Source organism: Mauremys mutica, chromosome 9 (genome assembly GCF_020497125.1).
Source record: "Mauremys mutica isolate MM-2020 ecotype Southern chromosome 9, ASM2049712v1, whole genome shotgun sequence".
Taxonomy (NCBI): domain Eukaryota; kingdom Metazoa; phylum Chordata; order Testudines; family Geoemydidae; genus Mauremys; species Mauremys mutica.
Genome location: NC_059080.1, coordinates 57361624 through 57380637, shown reverse-complemented (window position 1 = coordinate 57380637; position 19014 = coordinate 57361624). Strand labels below are relative to the sequence as shown.

Below are 19014 nucleotides of genomic sequence, written 5' to 3'. Positions count from 1 at the left end.
GAACAGAAAACAAGTACAGGAAATACCTTTGTAGGTTAAAGATAACGTTTCTCGTCTTGTTTTAGGAGGGGAGATTAACCTTCTCAGAGACAATCTCTGCTTTCAGAAAGTTAAATGTAATTGTAGTGGGGTGGTTACCCGCTCCTGCCCTTTGGGGTGGAAAACAGCCCAGGAGAGGGCTGTGGCTGGGGCAAGAAGCCTGGGCTGATTAGGGAAGGTAGGCTCAGCTGGGCAAAGCCCCAATCAGGCCCAGCTGGCCCCTATAACAGGCTGTGAGCCAGGAGCCCAGTGAGTCTTCCTCTGCCTGTAGAGGGAGATGGGCCTGGCTGCAGGGAGCTGGACATAACATACCTGAGTGGAGCAGGGCTGGGGAGAGGCTGAAGAGCTGGGGAGCTCCTGCCTGGAAAGCCCCAGGCTGCGGCCTAGCAGAAGGCCAATAGGTACTGGGGGTTGCAGAGGGCAGCCCGGGGTAGGCAAAGGCAGCAGGTCCAAACCCAACTTTGCCAGTGATGAGTAGGCTGATACTGCAGTCTGCCCCAGAGCGCGGGGGCTAGACAATGACTGGCAGGAGCCATATACTGAGGCGAGGTGGGGATAGTAGGTGGGGGTTCCCCTGGGAGGGGGAGACCCTGAGGCTGAAAGGGATTACTGCCAGGGGGCAGCACCCCAGGTAAACAGGGCACCGGGGTCCAGGGAGGGACACAGGGGCCAGAGGACAGGTGGATCACTGGCCTGCAGAGGGCGCTCCAGGCTGGAACGAGCTAATTCCCGGAACAGACCAGCAGGAGGTGCCGCAGGGGTGAGTCCGGATTGCTACTGTAATCTTCAAACATAATGGCTACCTTCCAAAGGTAAAAAAGGTACCTTCCCAGCTATGGACAATGTACTCAGGCTTCCCATTCTCCATCTATTTATAAAGAGACTATTTGTGTAGAATGTCCTGCTGCACTCAGAGGGCTTGGCGGGGAAATGATGGGGTTTGGAAATATAAACGTGCAAGGGAGCAGTCTCTTGATCTCTTTTTCTTGTTAAATATTTCCAGTAGGGGTCCAAGTACAAAAATCACAGCACAAATATGCAGGTGGAAATCAGCCCTGTCTCTGAAACTATGTATGCATCCATTTGTGCAAACATAGCTGACATGTTTGGACACACATTATACGGTCACATGGATACATAAATGCACATTCAGGGCTAAATATTTCTGAGTCCTAACTGAAAATGACACAGCAAAAAAGCAAACGTTCTCTTCTCATTTACCCTGGTTTTATCTATGCCTCCCCAAGGGACTGAAGAGATTGTCACCTCTCCAAACACTTTGGGAACCCTTCTCTGTCCAATCCCGGTGGTAAACCTACTACCACTAGTCCTACCCACTCATCCAGTTACCTGATAACACAGCACTGGTCTCTCTTATTCCTCTTCATATTGAAATAACAGTTGTCTGCGATGGCAAAGACATGGGGAGGCAGCTCCCCAATTCGCTTGTTACTGTAAAGTTGGATCTGTTCCACTGTGTAGAGTGGCAACACCTGGTATGGATTCACTGCGACCAAAATAGAGCCTGTGTAGGTCTGAAAGAGGAGAGAGTTACCCATAACATCAAATCCAGACATAGCAGAACACAGCCACAGCCACTCTGGGCTCTGCTCTCGTCAGCGCTCATAAGCTAAGCAGGTTCAGGAAAGGATAAGAAACTCTTAGGGAAAACCCCAGGTGCTGCAGAAAGTTGTGGGTTGATGACTCAGTAGATTGCGCTCTTCCCTCTCAATCAGTATTGAACTCGCATTATGCTATCAGACATAGGGTCATTCAGCTGAAACACAAAGCTGTGCTCTTGCTGAGTGATGTTAAACAGCTGTTGTATTCTACCCCAGATGTGGCTGCACTTCAGGGGTAGGCAAAATAACTGGTGTGTGTGCGTACATACCCTAGTTATTTTGCCTATCCCTGAAATGTGTCTGTGTGTATATAGTGTCATTTGGTAAAGTTTATAAAATGCCAAATGGGATCCATTTGGATGAAAAGCACTACAGTATATAAATGCAAGATGATTATATACAAGAGCTTCAAAATATGACTGCCAGAGTTTATTATTGTAATGGTGTCTCATTTGTTACTTTACATTGTTACATTTGCTATAGTGTAGCACCTATTAAAATCAGGGCTTGATTATGCTGGGCACTGCATAAACATGTTGTAAGACAGCCTTTGCCCGGTAAAGTTTACAATTCAAACAGAGAAGCAGAGCAAAGTGTGGGAGAAACTAAGTACCAATATCCTTGTTTTATAGATGGGGAAGTAAGGCACAGAGAAATTAAGTGGGTTAAGTTGCCCAGGGTCACACATGAAGTCTGTGGCAAAGCCAGAAAATGAAACCATATCTCTTGAGTCCCAAGGCAATGCCTTAACCACAAGACCAACATTCCTCTCAATGTATTTTATTGCATATCAAATTGAACCTAAAGATAAGCCAGAGCATACCATTGCCAAAGATTAAAAAATAGAGCATCTGGTTGGACTAATAGTTTGTTATATCTGCAGGTGAATCATTGAAATTAGCATAGCAGAGTGTATGTTGATTTCCACTGCATGCTGTACCCCAGACCTGATATTTGTCTTAATGTTTGGATTGACAGACAGAGGGTCACCACTGGTAACTCTCACTTTAGGCAGAAAGCTAAAAGGCAGCTCTCTCGCTGTCCAAGCATCTTGCTGTTGAGTCACCCCATGATTTCAAAGTCTGGTGTCAGCTCTTGTCTTTGCAGACAAGGTGCTAGGATGAGATCAGTTATAAGAGAAGAAAAGGGATAATTTCAGAACTGCTGAGACACTAAGGCTTTCTCAGTCCAGTATTTGGCAAAGGAAATCAGGCCTCCACATGTCAGAGGCTGCTCCTTGGCTGACACGTTAGCCCCCCTGACAGAAGTGTGCTGTTTTTCGTTTCTTAGTCTTGACTAAGATTTGCCCATTCGCCTTGGAACTCACATAGATTTTGTGCTCCTGATGGCGGATGAGGAGGTTGTGGACTATGCCTGCTTCATTCAGGTCCCCGAGGCGTATCATGTCTTCTACCCCTTGCGCAGAGGTGGGATGCATGGGATGCACAGCACTGATGTTCCGAGCAGTGATCCAATGTTCCTTAAATAGAACAACACAACAGCTTTTAATTAATCATCTGGGATTTTGTACATTAGCTCAGGGGCATCCAAAGGAGGGAGCCATGTTGCCGTGGAGGGAACCTGAGTGTAACTCACACTAGAACAGTGTGGGTTTAACTGGCATAACACAGAGCAGATTGCAGCAGCTTTATCTTTAATACACAGGTGCAGCCCACTGAGACTAAGACCCAGCATGCAATGCTTGAATCAAGATAGGACATTACAGGTGGAGAATATAGTCAAGATCCTGTGGCAAGCTGGACCTAGGTGAGCCAGCCCTGGATTCTGTTATGCTCCGGTGGAATTTCTGTGGCAGCTACACTTAAATTAAAAATATGGAAGCTTTTAATTGAAATATGGAAAGGAATAAAACAATCAGTTCAGTAGCCCATATCTTGATATTAAATTCATTTAGTGATTTTTCGCTGTCCCCACATTTTCAGTTTTGCTGCAGATTTGGGTATTGACAAAGCATAATGGCATTGCAGAAACTGTTGAGGGGAAGCCTGAGGTTTGGGAGCTGGGATGTGGACAGCTGGGCTTTGGGTATCAGGAAGGGGTGGGAAGAAGCTTGGGATTGTGGGATAAGCACAGGCATTGGATGTTTCTGATTTTTAAAAAAGATCAGCTGTGAAACAGTTAACAGTATGACATTTAAAGTGTCATCTTTATGTTTGAGTCAACAATCCCTTGAGATGAATGGAGCCATTCACACCTCCCAGAGCTATCCTTTCAAGCCAGCTGCAGGTGCAGGAACACAACATTGCATCAGTTTGTGCTCGGTTCTTATTCTCAGTGTTCTCTGCACAATCATGAGGGCTAGAAATGGAATGAGAATTTAGATGCTGGAGCACAATTCTCCAGCAAGTATGGGACAAGAAGTACTCTCTGTGGCAAATTCAGCTGCTGTGGATTACACAGAGACTATAGCCTCACAGAAATACAAGCTTGGAGATAGGACCAGACCATTGGCTCATTAAGTCCTGTGTCTTGCCTCTGGCAAGTACTACTGCCTGATTCTTGCAGTTGTGTAATGCTCTGATGGGCCATACGCTAGACTATGGCCTGGTCTACCCTGGGGGGGTGGGGATCGATCTAAGATACACAACTTCAGCTAGGAAAATAGTGTAGCTGAAGTCAACGTATCTTAGATCGAATTAAAATTACTTACTTTGCGTCCTCGCAGCACTGGATCAACGGCCACGGCTCCCCCGTCGACTTTGCTTCCGCCTCTCGCATTGCTGGAGTTCAGCAGTCGATGGGAGAGTGATCAGGGATCGATTTATCACATCTACACTACACACGATAAATCGATCCCCGATAGATCGATCGCTACCCGCCGATCCGGCGGATAGTTTAGATGTACCCTAAAACTGGTCCTGAATCATGACATCTAGATCAGATTCTGAACTCCACTAAAGTTAAAGGGTGTTTGGATATCCAGAATTTTGATTTGGCCCATTATATTGAAAGAAGCTAGCCACAATAGTCAGTTCTTTATCCGGGTGTAGATTCCAGGGGTGAAATCCTGGCCTAGTTGACTTAAATGGGATCTGGATTTCACCCTAGAACTCCATAACATTCAGGAATATTTAGATCTGTAGCTTGGTTCAGGCCAATCTCTTGTTCTTCACCATGTTACATAAAACTTAAGTATGTTCTGCTGAGGAAGTTATAACGTAGCCTACCTTGCCTTCATCATCCTCCACCAAGATCCGTCCTGAGTCAGAGATCTTCACAACTGCCCCAATAGGGACATTGAATTCACTGTTGGACAAGGATTCCAGCCACACGTGATCACCCTGGCGAGAAGGAAGTGCTACTGTTAAGTACTGCTTTACATCTGGGCTCCAACTAACTCTTAGCCATATACCTCCTGGTTTTAATAACTGTGGGATTTCTTTTACTGTACTTAACTGGCCCAGTGCTATTGCCTGGAGGAAGTGTTATCTAGTGGTTAAAGCATATTAGGGAGTCAGGACTCTTGGATTCTAATCCCAGCTCTGCTACTGACTTGCTATGTGACTTTGGACAAGTCATTTGGGATAGCCATTTTATAGGCAGAAATGGCACAGAAGTTATAACAATGACACTGCTTATCTAACTACACTACGTCACAAAGAAGTTCTGAGACTCAGCAACTGTCCGCAAAGTGCTCTGAGATTCTCAAATGAGACAGTCTGTATGTGCAGTTATTATTATTTCTGCTACTTAAAAACATTCAAAGACAAAGCAGTATTGGAAAAGTGGTAGGAGGGCATCTTCAGACAAGATAATGCTGATGGACTGACTAGATATCCTTTCATAATTTTCATAGATTTGTGATAGTAAGTTCTAATTGTACATTCCCTCAATGATCAGTTGAATTATCTGTACATGGACACATTAGCACATTTATCAGCTCCTTCCCTGGGGACAAATCCTGCACTCCTTATTCAGGCAAAACTCCTACCTTGGCATCAATGAAGGACCACACCTGGCACAGCTCCAGTCAGTATTCTGTCTACAAAGCAAACAGGCAGGCAGAATGCCTGTGGTGCCGCAGGAGGGAAGCATACTCCTAGGTGGCTGCTAGACTTCCTTTAGAGAAGTATAGCTAATGCTCCAGAAAGCACTGGCTGCTGTTTGCCAGGCATGACTGACCCCTCCATCCTGCACTACATCCCCTTGGAGTATCTTGCACTGCTGGTGGTGCTAACATTCCCCCAGTCCTTGTGTCCACAGAATGCAAAGACCAAGATCATGGCAGCCTCTTGCAAGGTAGAGAGGGATCCTTTACACTTTCACCTCCACTATCCCATGTGCCCACACAGGGCAGCCACATCTGGCCTGACTGGTTTTATGACAATGGTCAAAACTTGGCTGTAAGTAAAATAAAGACTATAGGCCAGATTCTCCACTGGGGTAAACTGGCATAGCTCCATCCACTTCAATGGAGCTACACCTGTTGCGGATCTGGCTTTGTGGCATATTATTCTAAGTTGGTTCCATAACATTTACTACCATGGAATGGCTGACTATTTAATTCAAACCTTGTTGGCTTTTTTCCCTCTTAAAATATGTTATTGGTTTATATTAAAAGACAAACAGTTGTAAAGTGCTATTGCAATAAATGCTGCGCCAGCGAATGGAGAATACCATCTGCAAACAGAACCTTTACTTGCGGTGAAGGGAACCTTACTCTTGAAGGACTTGCACTGGGTTTCAGTGGAACTGCTCATGGTGTAAGGCACCAACTCAGCATGAGCAAGAGTACTGCAAGCTTGCCCAAAATAACCATGGCACCCAGTAAACAGAACCAGTTATCTCTCTGTAATTTTGTTTGGGAAGATTTTGTTTGATGTCTAGTTGATATTGGCTCTCTGTTGCTTTTACTTCTGAAGTGAAATGTGTTAAGTTCTCAGGGACTTCTTTTCATCTCTTTCTGCAGCATCCACCCTCTAGACCAGTGGCTCTCAACCTTTCCAGACTACTGTACCCCTTTCAGGAGTCTGATCTATCTTGCATACCCCCAACTTTCACTTCACTTAAAAACTACTTGCTTACAAATCAGACATAAGGATACAGAAGTGTCACAGCCACACTGTTACTGAGACATTGCTGACTTTCTCATTTTTACCATATAATTATAAAATAAATCAATTGGAATATAAATATTGTACTTACATTTCAGTGTATAGTATATAGAGCAGTATAAACAAGTCACTGTCTGTATGAAATTTTAGTTTGTACTGACTTCACTAGTGCTTTTTACGTAGCCTGTTGTAAAACTAGGCAAATATCTAGATAAGTTGATGTATCCCCCCGAAGATCTCTGCATACCCCCAAGGGTACACATACCCCCGATTGAGAACCACTGCTCTAGACTAACCAGTACACCAGAGTAAAGCATCTGACTTACCTTCCTGAGAACCACCATCCTGCCTCACAGTCCCACATACAGCCTGTGTTCACAAAGAGAAGAACAGAATCAGACTACAGGAGGGCTCAGGGGTAAGAACAGATCAAAACACTGCCAAAAGTGGGGCACAGTCAGGACTCTGCTTAAAAACCAAAAACATAATTTCTTTATGATTCAGCATAGGATTAAAGAAAGGAAACATGGTCATTAAAAGTACACACAAAATGTGGAAATATTATAAACCATGTACCTGAAGGCAAGAATCCTCCGCACAGTGCAATGCACAAATTGACTTGCAAGCTACCCTGAGTTCTACCACGTAACCTAAGAGGTGAACTAACACAGAAAACATCACTGTGGAATGTTGTTGTTGGGTTTTTTTTAGCAGAACTCTCTTAAGCTAATGCCAAGAAAGTTTATTGGCAGAGACTCAAGCTTAAATGTAACCCCCAATAACAAGACATCACCTGTACAATACCGTTATTTGCATTCAGTTGGTCCAGTGACCTAGTGGCTCAATTCCTGTGAGTGGTCAGCCCAGTGACCCAGATTTATTTTCTACTTTGCTAAGCTGCCCAATAGGTCTGGTGCAACATGCATATAGAAGCAGAGATCCATATACAGCCTTCCTCAGCTGTGGCTGCAGTGAAGGGCTTCAAGAAGGATTGTGGAGGAGGGAAAATGAAATGTGTTTGAGGGTTCCAGTTGCAAAGTGGAGAATCCCCCAGGAAACAAACAGAAGCATTGAGCCCACAGTTGAGAGGACTGTGTTGGTGACAAGAGTCCAAGGGACTGCCTGATTTGTTGAGTGTGCAGGCCCTACTGAATCTGCTCCCTTTGCTTTAACGTAAATGATTATATTATTTAAGCCATGAGACCCAGGACAACCAAAGAACCACAGACTACAGAAGCGCAAATGCATACACCTTTCCCTGCAATTGGACTCTTGCAGCAATTTCAGGGATAAACATGATCTGTGGCTTGCCTTACTTGCTACACTGAGATTTAGTCCAGTGTCCTTTCGATATGCACGGGGAAATCATGGCAAAGCTTTTCAGAAACTGTTTGAGCTGGGCTGCAAAGTCTGGCTCTAGAACCAGGTTTGAAGTTTTCCAGAGTTTGAGCATTTTGGTTACACGAAAACCACATTTTAATATGATCGGGGGTCTCTAAGATCATTCACAAATAAATAGCGCTGACTTACAGAGGCCAAATACATCCATTAGCAGATGAGCTGGAAGGCTTTTCAACTGCCAAGGCCCAAGATCAGATGTCTGTGTTATCTCCTGAAACAATTGCTGGAGGAACTAAAACTTAATGCAGCGCAGACTTTCCATTCCTTACATTATGTCAGAAATTAAGGATTTGTTGGAGTTCGATCCCAAGACTCCATTACACAAATCATATAAAAAAACCACAATAAACATCATTGACAGTCATTTGGAGGGACAGATTATCTGGTTTGCGAAGATGACTCAGCAAACAAAGGGGAGGGGGCAGCCAGGGATCAGCTGAGGCAGTTACATATGCAAAGTCAGGGATGTCCTCCACCACTTGATCATGGGTGATATTATTAGTCACTGATCTTATACTGAACAGCATGCGTCAAAGAGCAAAGTCCCTGCCAGGTGATGCTCTGTGTACCCGAGGACCTAAGCTTAATAATGGCTTTCTTTTGCTTAGTCTCCCCAAGCCCACTGGAACATGGTGGCAAGATCTACAACCGCACACAGAGATTGGAGGTGGGGGGCACTTTTTTGTTAGGTCCAACAAATTACCCCTATTAACAGGAGTTACCTCCCGAATAAAGCTGATGAGTAAATTCTGCAGACTCATCACAGCGGGTACAGCTTGTTCCCTCTGCCAGGTAGAAAGGGAGAGAAGCTTCACTCTCTGGTCAGAGGGAAGTAGGGGAAATTACAGGGAGGCCCTAGGATCCAGCAGGCTGGAGTTGAGATGGATATTCTGTTTGCATTAGTCAAATTACCAGTGAAGCTAAACCACAGGAAGGGGACATTTGGCCCTATATGTATAGGCTTTATTTGGAGCAGGGTGGGAATGCCACTTGCAGCCATTCAATCTTCAGGGCATCATATGCTGAGCTCTGTGTTGCCCAACCCCCCAGGTAGACACTGAAGGGGGTCCACTGCTACAGGGCAGGGCTTAAATTCAGCTGGAGCCCACCAAAGCAGAACTCTGGTAAATATTTTCAAACCTGTGAGAGGCCTGAAGCCCTGAGCCCCGGCACCCTCGCTTCCCCCGGGGGGCTAAAGTCCTGACCCCCGAATGGGGATGGCTCTGGGAAATAATCTTTGAGAATTTAAGCCTTGGCTACAAGGGACCTCCAGAGCAGGCTACAAGTGCCACCTTTGCCTGTGAACCCTCTCTAGTCCCTAACAATATCCACCAAACCCCAGCCTCGCTCCCACATTCTCACAGGTCTCTCACCATTGTGTGTCTGTGTGAAAAACCACACTCTCTCTCACCGCCTTTCAATCCACCCACAGGAGCTCCCCAACCCCAGTGGTGCCTCTTTCTGGTTGTTCCAGGACACCCTTAGAAAAAACATGTTTCATTTCAGGGTTTATTATACTAATTAAATATTTGCAATATATTTTCTCCCATTTGGAAACACCTGAATCTAGAACCAAAATACTATATTCCATTTTTGCTGCCATTTATGATGAATTATTGAAAAAAGCTGTCTCAGGACATCATCCTATGAGGGGTTGTTTATCCCATACAGGTGGTTATAGGGTTAATGTGGGCCTGAGAGGCCAATTAACACACCTGGTTGCACCTGGAGTATGGGGCAGGCCTAATTAAAGATGAAGCCCAGCTGAGGAGGAGCAGGGTGGTTTCTATTAAAAAAATTAAAAAAAAAAAAAAAAGAGAAAGAAAGCTCAGGTCAGAAGGTGGGCTGAAGTAAAAGAGGGAAAGAACTCTGCAGACCTGCTTTGAGTGGAACCTGGAGAGATACAGAGAAGCTACCAGGTTGGAGTAGGCTCTGGCCATGAGCCCTGACAAAAAGAGCAGGACCTTGGCTTCCAGGGAAGAAACTCAGGGAGGTGCTCAACTAAAGAGGTGCTTCAGGAGGGAGGTTTACACTCTGGGATGTGCCCTGATGGGAGACGACAGCAGGCGTGAAGGAGATGCCTGGAGTCAGCCTGAGAGAAGGCCAACTGAAAGGCAGGTAACCTCGGAGGTAGATGGGAGTGGAGGATCCGGAGTAGAGGCAAGATTAGAGGGAGGTAACTCTTGAGAGTCAGTGGAGGGCTGGGGAGGACCCGGGATGGATTAAAAGTTTCTGCCTATGGGAGGGGGGCAGAAATTTCTTTTGTTGCAGTTTGTATTTTGCTTTTTAAGTTTGGTTACAAGACTCCAGGGAGAGGCCTTAGGGCTGTTACTCTGAGAGAGGAGGGAATGAAAGAGGAGCCCCAGAGGGGTGAAAGATGTCTGGATGACCAATGTTGTGTGGGACACTGTCTGTCTGGGATGTTGATATCCTGGACAGGGAGAGGCTTTAAAGCAGGGGCTCTCAAACTGAGGGTCAGGACAGCTCAGGGGGTTGTGATGTTATTACATGGGGGGTTGTGAGCTGTCAGCCTCTACCACAAACCCCTCTTCGCCACCAGCATTTATAGTGGTGTTAAATATATAAAAAGTGTTTTTAATTTATAAGGGGGGGTCACACTCAGAGGCTTGCTATCTGAAAGGGGTCACCAGTACAAAAGTTTGAGAACCACTGCTTTAAATTGATCTGACTGGAGGGCCAAGTCATGAGAAGAGGAGAACCAGATCGACCATCAGCAGGGCTGCATGAGAGGAAAAAGCTGCTACAAGGGGACATAATAGTGGACAGTCCACACTCCTATACATCCCAAAAGGATTTGTCAACTTCCTGCTTGGCTAGAGCTCAGTCAGGAAATACAGCATCATTTGCGTTCAGGTAAATATTGATTTGATGGCACACCTCAAGTAAATCATTAACAGAACAAGTAAGCAACACAAGACCAAAAATTGATCTTTGGAGCTCACCCCAAACTACTCAAACTTCCTACTTGTAACACCCTCAGCTGAAACAAAAGAAAACCCATTTGTCTGGTTGTACATGTTATGGCATAGTTAAGATTATGTTCACATTTCACTTAAAACTTCACTTTCTCAGCGCTATTTGAAAAATTGTGCTCTTTGGCTTGGTCTTAGCTCCACAAAATGTATCTTTCTAGAAAGTTTAAGCAAAAATGAACCATGCTGGAAGACCGTTTTTGCACATATGCAATACAAAATATCATTAAAGACCAGAGGTCTGATAATTCTACATGTGCTGAATGGTGTTGTATCCCAGGAGTAGCCCCACTGAAGTCACAGAATAAGTGCTACTCTCCATAAATAAAAGTATTGGACCCTAGGTTTATATTTATGACAGTAATTATAAGACTATAATATTGAGGCTACCTATCTATGCTATGCAGTAGTTACACAAGTTTGTGACTTTGTTCAACTGTTTTATTGTGGGATTCTATAAACTTTTGACTAAGACGTTGAACATAAGAACGGCCATACTGGGTCAGACCAAAGGTCCATCCAGCCCATTATCCTGTCTACCAACAGTGGCCAATGCCAGGTGCCCCAGAGGGAGTGAACCTAACAGGTAATGATGGACAGCAGGAGAGAGATCACTTGATCACCACCCTCTGACAAACAAAGGCTAGGGACACCATTCCTTACCCATCCTGGCTAATAGCCATTAATGGACTTAACCTCCATGAATTTATCCAGTTCTCTTTTAAACCCTGTTATAGTCCTAGCCTTCAGAACCTCCTCAGGCAAGGAGTTCCACAAGTTGACTGTGCGCTGGGTGAAGAACTTCCTTTTATTTGTTTTAAACCTGCTGCATTTGGTGGCCCCTACTTCTTATATTATGGGAACAAGTAAATAACTTTTCCTTATTCACTTTCTCCACACCACTCATGATTTTATATACCTCTATCATATCCCCCCTTACTCTCCTCTTTTCCAAGCTAAAAATTTGTGGAAACTTCTAATGAAATTATTAGAGATTAGTGTCTTAATCACCATTTTCCTTTAATTACATTAATGCAACATTAAGATCACAATTTCAAACCAGTTGTAAAATGCAAAAGTTAAAGTTCTTATGGAACCTAGCCTAAAGGACATACACAGCATCATGGTGTTGTATGCATATCAGCTAAAGGTTGCTTTACACTCAACATTGTTGACAAAAATCTCAAAAGCAAGGAAATGAAAATGTATGCCATTGGCACCTGCTCCTCCACCAATCATCCAGCCACTACACTGCACAGGCAATGCACCACATAACATCATAACGCCCCAGAAGGAATGCCAACCTTTCAGCTCTCACCACCTCCAACTAGATGAGACTCCTCATCTCTGGAAACCACACTAAGTGAAGAGAGGGGGAGGGATAGCTCAGTCGTTTGAGCATTGGCCTGCTAAATCCAGGGTTGTGAGTTCAATCCTTGAGGGGGCCACTTAGGGATCTCAGGCAAAAATTGGTCCTGCTAGTGAAGGCAGGGGGCTGGACTCAATGACCTTTCAAGGTCCCTTCCAGTTCTAGGAGATTGGTATATCTCCAATTATTAAATTTAAAAAAAAAATTGTTTTTAATCATGTGACCCAAACCAGTAAAACTAAGGGAGCTGTTCAAATCAAGAGGCACTGCTGGAGAATCAAGCGGAGAGTGCAACAAGACTAAAGCAAGAGATATCCTCATGTAAGCTGCCCAGATAGCAAGTGTGACAAAATCAGGCCAGGGGGTGGAGGGTAACTGACTCCTATATAAAACAAAGCCCCAGATTTTGGGACTGTCCCTATAATTGGGACACCTGGTCACCCTCCCCTCACGGAGCCCTTTATCCAAGTGAGAAGCAAGTCCAAACCTATTTAACTTTAAAAAAGAAATCAAATGAAAGTGTGAGGACATGACCTGTTTCTCTTACAGCTGTAGCAGGAAGCCAGATGGAAGGATGTTACGGGAGATTCTAGAAGAAACTCTATAGTGAAGCAGAGAGAATGTAGTTTTAGGGATGATACATTTTTGTTTTGTTTTTTCCCCTTTATTCTAATATAATTCCTGTTCAGTGTTAAAAGAAAGCTTTGTGATCCTTTACCATGGCCACCACCTTCTTTCAAGCAACTCACTACTATTCCTTTATAAGTATTATACTAGAAGGTGTTAATGGCTGCCTTCAATCTCAGGCCTGGTTAAGCCCAAGGGTGTGCTAACCACCTTTCTTTCCAGATAAATTGAAGGAGCAATTAAGCCCCTTTATGGAGTAAGATAGCTGGAGACAATAAAAGCTACCACACAAAGCAATAGGCCGCATGGGGATGCCGGCGCTGGGCTAAGCCATGTGATCTGTGGATGCTGCAAAGACTTAAGTGCATGCTTAACTCTGCACACAGCAAATAGCCCTGGTTACTTACAAGGGCTATTCACAGTGCATCTATTTAAGGATGTGTGTATGTGGTTGCAGACTTGAGAGTTGGTACAATCTACATCTACAGATATTTGGAAAACTGTACTTGGAAGCATTTTGTGAAGTCAAAGAAAATAACGGAGTGTGCCTTCTCTGCAAATGATGTCTAAAGGCTACACCAGGGGTTGGCAACCTTTCAGAAGTGGTGTGCCAAGTTTTTATTTAATCACTCTGATTTAAGGTTTTGCGTTCCAGTAATACATTTTAAGGTTTTAAGAGGGTCTCTTTCTATACGTCTATAATATATAACTAAACTATTGTTGTATGTAAAGTAAATATGGTTTTTAAAATGTTTAAGAAGCTTCATTTAAAATTAAATTAAAATGCAGAGCCCCCCGGACTAGTGGCCAGGGCCTGGGCAGTATGAGTGCCACTGAAAATCAGCTTGCGTGCCGCCTTTGGCACGTGTGCCATAGGTTGCCTACCCCTGGGCTACACTTTTACTATTTCGAAAGTACATTTAATCCCCCAAACAAGGCAGATCACGTGTCATCATTCAGTACATGCTAAATCTGAAGTTTGTAAAGCTCCTTTTTTAAATGCCAAAAAAGTCTGAAAATATCCTTAACAGCTAAAAAAACCTTCCTCTTCCCCAACAATATGTTTGTCTATCTTAACTATGATATTTATGCAATTTTTCCAACAAGTAGAATAATTATAATTATGGAATAATTCTAGCTAGTTATCAAATCAGCAGAAATCATGAATCCAGAAAAATATGAATATAAACTTCAGTAAATGACAACTTCCAGCTACTCAGTCATAGATATCCAGTCCTGGTCCCCGACTGATCTGTAACATCATAACACCCTAGCTTATTCAGCACTATCACGAATTCGTCTCCAAGATCTTGGAGACAAGTGCAAGTTATTTTCCTTCCTGATCATTTCTTGGTTTGAGTAGGCTCCCTCTGTCCATCTTTCAGTTGCGCTTCCTGCAACTACTTCCACTCCCTACCTGCCCAGAAATCTTTCCCCACTGAACCATTAAAATTGCCTCTCCTGCAGCATCTAGTTATGATCTAATCTCTCTCTCTTCAAGTCCTATCGGGAATTTTCTTGGGAAGCCCCTTAGTTTTTATGGATTTCAGATTCAAATTCAAGAGTAAAATTTCTTCTTTTACCAAGCATTAGTAGCAAATGCCCTCCCCGCTCCATGCTTGTATTGCTTTTTGCAGTGCCTGTCTTTGCTGCTCTTCTCACCTGAGCAAGCTAACCCTCTAAATCAGGGCCTGAATGGTGCCCAAAAGGATGGGAGGTTACCTGTTCACACAGAAGGTTTTGCTGTCTGCCTGGTGCTGCTGCGTTTCCTCTCTCTCACAGATAGCAGAGTGGGAAAGAAAAGGGAGATGAAGTTGGTGGTGAAGCCATTGAGAATCCTGCCCTGGGTGTCAGCCCTCCATGGCAAAAAGGAGGAAGTAACTGAAGTGCCTTTCACAGTTATTTATTACGGGACTTTGCCCCCAGTTCAGCATTTATTCCATTTCCACACCAGGGATTCCAGGCAGCAGTGAGGTCAATCGCTCTCATTCGTAATGCTTGCCTGAGCCTCAAACTTTAGCCTCTCTGCTGCATGTGGCTCCTGTCAGACTTCTGAAAGGCATCCCAAAGGGAAAGGCTTTGGGCCTGATTCTCCTGCTTCACAGGCCACGGAGCTCAAGAATGGAAAATAAACTCAAGACGTCCCCTGCCAACCACTGTGACAGAGCAACTGAGGTTTATGCCTGTGCAGCCTTGTAAAGGGGAAGGGATTTTTAGTCAGTTTGTTTAAAACACTCTTGTTTTGTTAACATCAATGTAGTCAAACACCTGACAAACACCTGGGAGAACAAGTCTCCTTGGGAAAGATTCAGTGACCCTGGATTCAGGCATTTAGATAGGTGTTAACCTCCTTCCAGTCCCTCCCCGAAATGTGAACAGTCTGACTCAAAGTCCAAGCCATCTTGATTGCTCAGTTTTCAATCTCTTGTCTCATTAAATGTCATCTCACTACCGCCCTAGTCTGCCAAGGAGCCCTCCAGCAACAATGCAGAAGTCAAGACCTGGCTGAAAAATTATCCTTTTAGGCTGTCATTATCCATAATCAAGATGCAAAAAGGGGCATTTTGATTTCCACCCAGAATTCATTAGTGCCGGAGGGAAGAAGAGTGTATTAAGGGGTTAGGCAGTTGTCTGGCTTTGTGAGGGTCTGGGGATGAAGTTCAGGAGGCTGTAGAATACAAAGTGGAGGAGGGGAAGATCTCAGGTCCATCCGTCAGGCCTTCTTCCCACCGACACTCCTCAGTGGTACTTCTCTGCAAGGGACTGGATTCCCTGTAGGCCTTATTGTACCACCTCTTCTGTTGACAAGAGGAGATAGCCCCAGAGAAGGAGGAAGGAAGTCATGTCTAGTTTCTGAGGCTTGGCCAGAAGAGAGATGGAGTTCCAGCATGCAGGAGGACAAAGACTGCCATTCAGGAGAGTCCAACCTTTAGGAGCTCCAGCCCATCCAGCTATGAGGAGGACAGCTACCCAGAATAGATACACCTTAAAGACTCAGGGTCTTACTCTGTCCTCTCAGACCAGAGTAAATCTATATGACTCAATGGATAATACTCTGGATTTACACAAGTGTGAATGAAAGAAGAATCCCCTCTGATTTAAAAAATCTTTTTCAGGGATGGACTTTGGTTATTAAAAATGCAGGGCTTAAAAAATCCACTCAGCCACTTCCCCCTGATCAGTGGGGTGCTTTCCCCAGTAAATGGGGGGCATGGAAGAAAGAAGGCATCAACTTCCTCTGTGCTGGCTTTCTAAGGCTGCAGAAAGCAACAGTGCTCACGTTGCTGCTCATCATTTTGCCAAGCTGCAGCACAGTGGAAAGCAAGCAGCGTCTTGTTGGTTTTCACTGGTGCTATTATTGCTGCCCACAAGGTTCTGAAAAGTGACATGAATCAGGCCTTTTGCTTTGGACTGCTCAGAGCAGCAGCAGAGACAGGTGCTGGAGCTATTCATGGATGAAAAGGACCCAAAACGGAGTAAAGGGATAGGAGCAGCAGAGTCATAAGAACATAAGAATGGCCATACTGGGTCAGACCAAAGGTCCATCCAGCCCAGTATCCTGTCGGCCAACAGTGGCCAATGCCAGGTGCCCCAGAGGGAGAGAACCTAACAGGTAATGATCAAATGATCTCTCTCCTGCCATCCATCACCACCCTCTGACAAACAGAGGCTAGAGACACCATTCCTTACCCATCCTGGCTAATAGCCATTAATGGACTTAACCTCCATGAATTTATCTCATTATCTTTTGAACCCTGTTATAATCCTAGCCTTCAGAACCTCCTCAGGCGAGGAGTTCCACAGATTGACTGTGCGCTGTGTGAAGAACTTCCTTTTATTTGTTTTAAACCTGCTGCCCATTAATTTCACTTGGTGGCCCCTACTTCTTATATTATGGGAACAAGTAAACAAGTCTCCTCTTTTCCAAGCTGAAAAGTCCTAGCCTCTTTAATCTCTCCTTATATGGGACCTGTTCCAAACCCCTAATCATTTTAATTGCCCTTCTCTGAACCTTTTCTAATGCCAGTATATCTTTTTTTGAGATGAGGAGACCACATCTGTACACAGTACTCAAGAGGTGGGCATACCATGGTGTGATACAGGAGGGCCAGGGATAGTGGGAGAGGGGAAGTATATAAACTCTAGGCTAATTAAGGCGTGGTTCCCTATAGACTAGGGAGGGTTGCTACAGGTTAATTGGAGTACCTGTAGTCAATTTAGTTAGCAACCTAATAAAACCCCCCTGCTTCAGGCAGTCAGGTGAGAAGGAGAGAGGACTAGAGCTTGGAGCTGTGTGGTGCGACTTGGAAGATCAGAAAACCGGAGTAAGGGAGACCCTGCCCCAGCTGTTGCCCCCTTACTAACATTCAGTGGGGGTATTTTGGCTGGCTAGCTCCCAGCACTAATAGGGGATGGGTCGATGGGAAATCAGGAGCCTGAGACTGACAGTCCCCAGGAACAATGGGGAGAGGCCAATGGTCCAGATCAGCCTGATTGACAGGGTGGGCAGGCTAATCAGGGAGTCAGGAGGCCGGGGGGGAGGGATCCCATCCTCCATGTGAGCTGGAATTGCCTGAGTCAGACGGAGTGAGGCCCAGCTAAGGAGACAGGAGCTAAGGAGAGAGTAGGGGCCCAAGGTAAGCAGCTGGAAGCAGAGCTGCAGCAACCAGAGCCAGAGGGGCCAGAGAAGCAGCCCAGGGAGCTGAAGGCAGAGCAGCAGCAGCAGCCATGCTGAGGCAGTGTGGACCTGGCGCTGGAGCTGGGGCTGGAGCAGTCTGGAGCCGGGTATGGTGAGCAGCTGGGGAGAGCGAGGGGGACCCTGGGCAGTGGGCCCAACACAGGGAGATTCCTCAGCTAAGAGGCTCTGCAGGCTGGACTTGGAGGGGGGTCGTAACCCTGACAGGGTGAGGGCGATGCTGGGAAGAAGGGTCCTGCCACCTAGAGCCTGAGAGTGTGTGGCCACCACCAGAGCAAGTGTCTGACTCGCAGCATCCCTACAGCACAGCCAGGGTCTGAGAAAGAGGCCTGGGACCTACAAGGAACAGACTGTGAACTACCCTGACATTCCAGAGACAGTGTTTGTAATGTTCCCTGCTACAGAGCAGGTGATGTATTTTCCTTTAACCTTTCCCATTTTTCCTTATTCTTTTTTAAAATTAATTGTTGATTAAACAACTTTAATAGCTGAAACACATTTTTCTGTATTTGCTTTAAATTGTATGAAATGATCAGTGGGTCAGGAAGGTGCCCAGTGCAGAGAGAGTACCCCGGAGTGGAGACACCCTAGCCCTTGTCCTGGGTGACCACAGCAGGGTTGGGGGTCGATCTCCCCAGGAATCCTGAGCCCAGCCTTGTTGTGGTTACGAGGACTCTGCCAGACAGGAAAGTGAAAGGGGAGTCCTCAAGGGCAGGAAGGCCTCTGGGTAAAGGAAGTGGGAGCGAGGACTCAGATCCTTTCACTAGTCCACTTCACCCAGGTAGTGCAGAAGCCAGAAAAGTTCCCCACAATAGCGGGGCCATTCCCACGCTTACATTTGGGCCACAGAAGAGCAGGAAGGGAACTGGAAGCAGGCAGGGGAGGGGGCTTCAGGGCGGAGCGTGGGCAGGGCCATGCAAGGCTGTTTGGAGAGGCATAGCCTTCCCTTGCCTATGCTACCTGCCGCCCATGCAAGGTTGTCTGAGTGATCCTATGAAAACAAACTGCATGCTTGTAGGAAGTGTTGTTGGCATCATAAATCTGAAGTACATACTGAAAGTGTGAAGCTGTGCCACCGTGGATCAGCACAGCAAGCATAGTACAAAGGAATCAGAAAAACCATGGGCCAGACTGCTCAAGTGCACACATACCAAGGAGAGGCACCTACAAGGGGCTTTGTAAAACATGGATT

At 45.3% G+C, this 19014-nt stretch overlaps 1 protein-coding gene across 1 annotated transcript in view; it reads right to left on the bottom strand.

Moving 5' to 3' along the window:
* MYO7B (myosin VIIB) overlaps positions 1-14967 on the bottom strand; it is an 83934-nt gene extending 68967 nt beyond the window's left edge. The window contains exons 1-5 of the mRNA XM_045030719.1: positions 14849-14967; positions 7063-7105; positions 4850-4963; positions 2989-3141; positions 1390-1574 (exon numbers count right to left, since the gene is read on the bottom strand). Coding sequence (XP_044886654.1) covers positions 1390-1574; positions 2989-3141; positions 4850-4963; positions 7063-7080 — 470 coding nt within the window. The 5' untranslated portion in view covers positions 7081-7105; positions 14849-14967. The remainder of the gene's footprint in view (positions 1-1389; positions 1575-2988; positions 3142-4849; positions 4964-7062; positions 7106-14848) is intronic.
* Positions 14968-19014: the final 4047 nt, after the last annotated feature.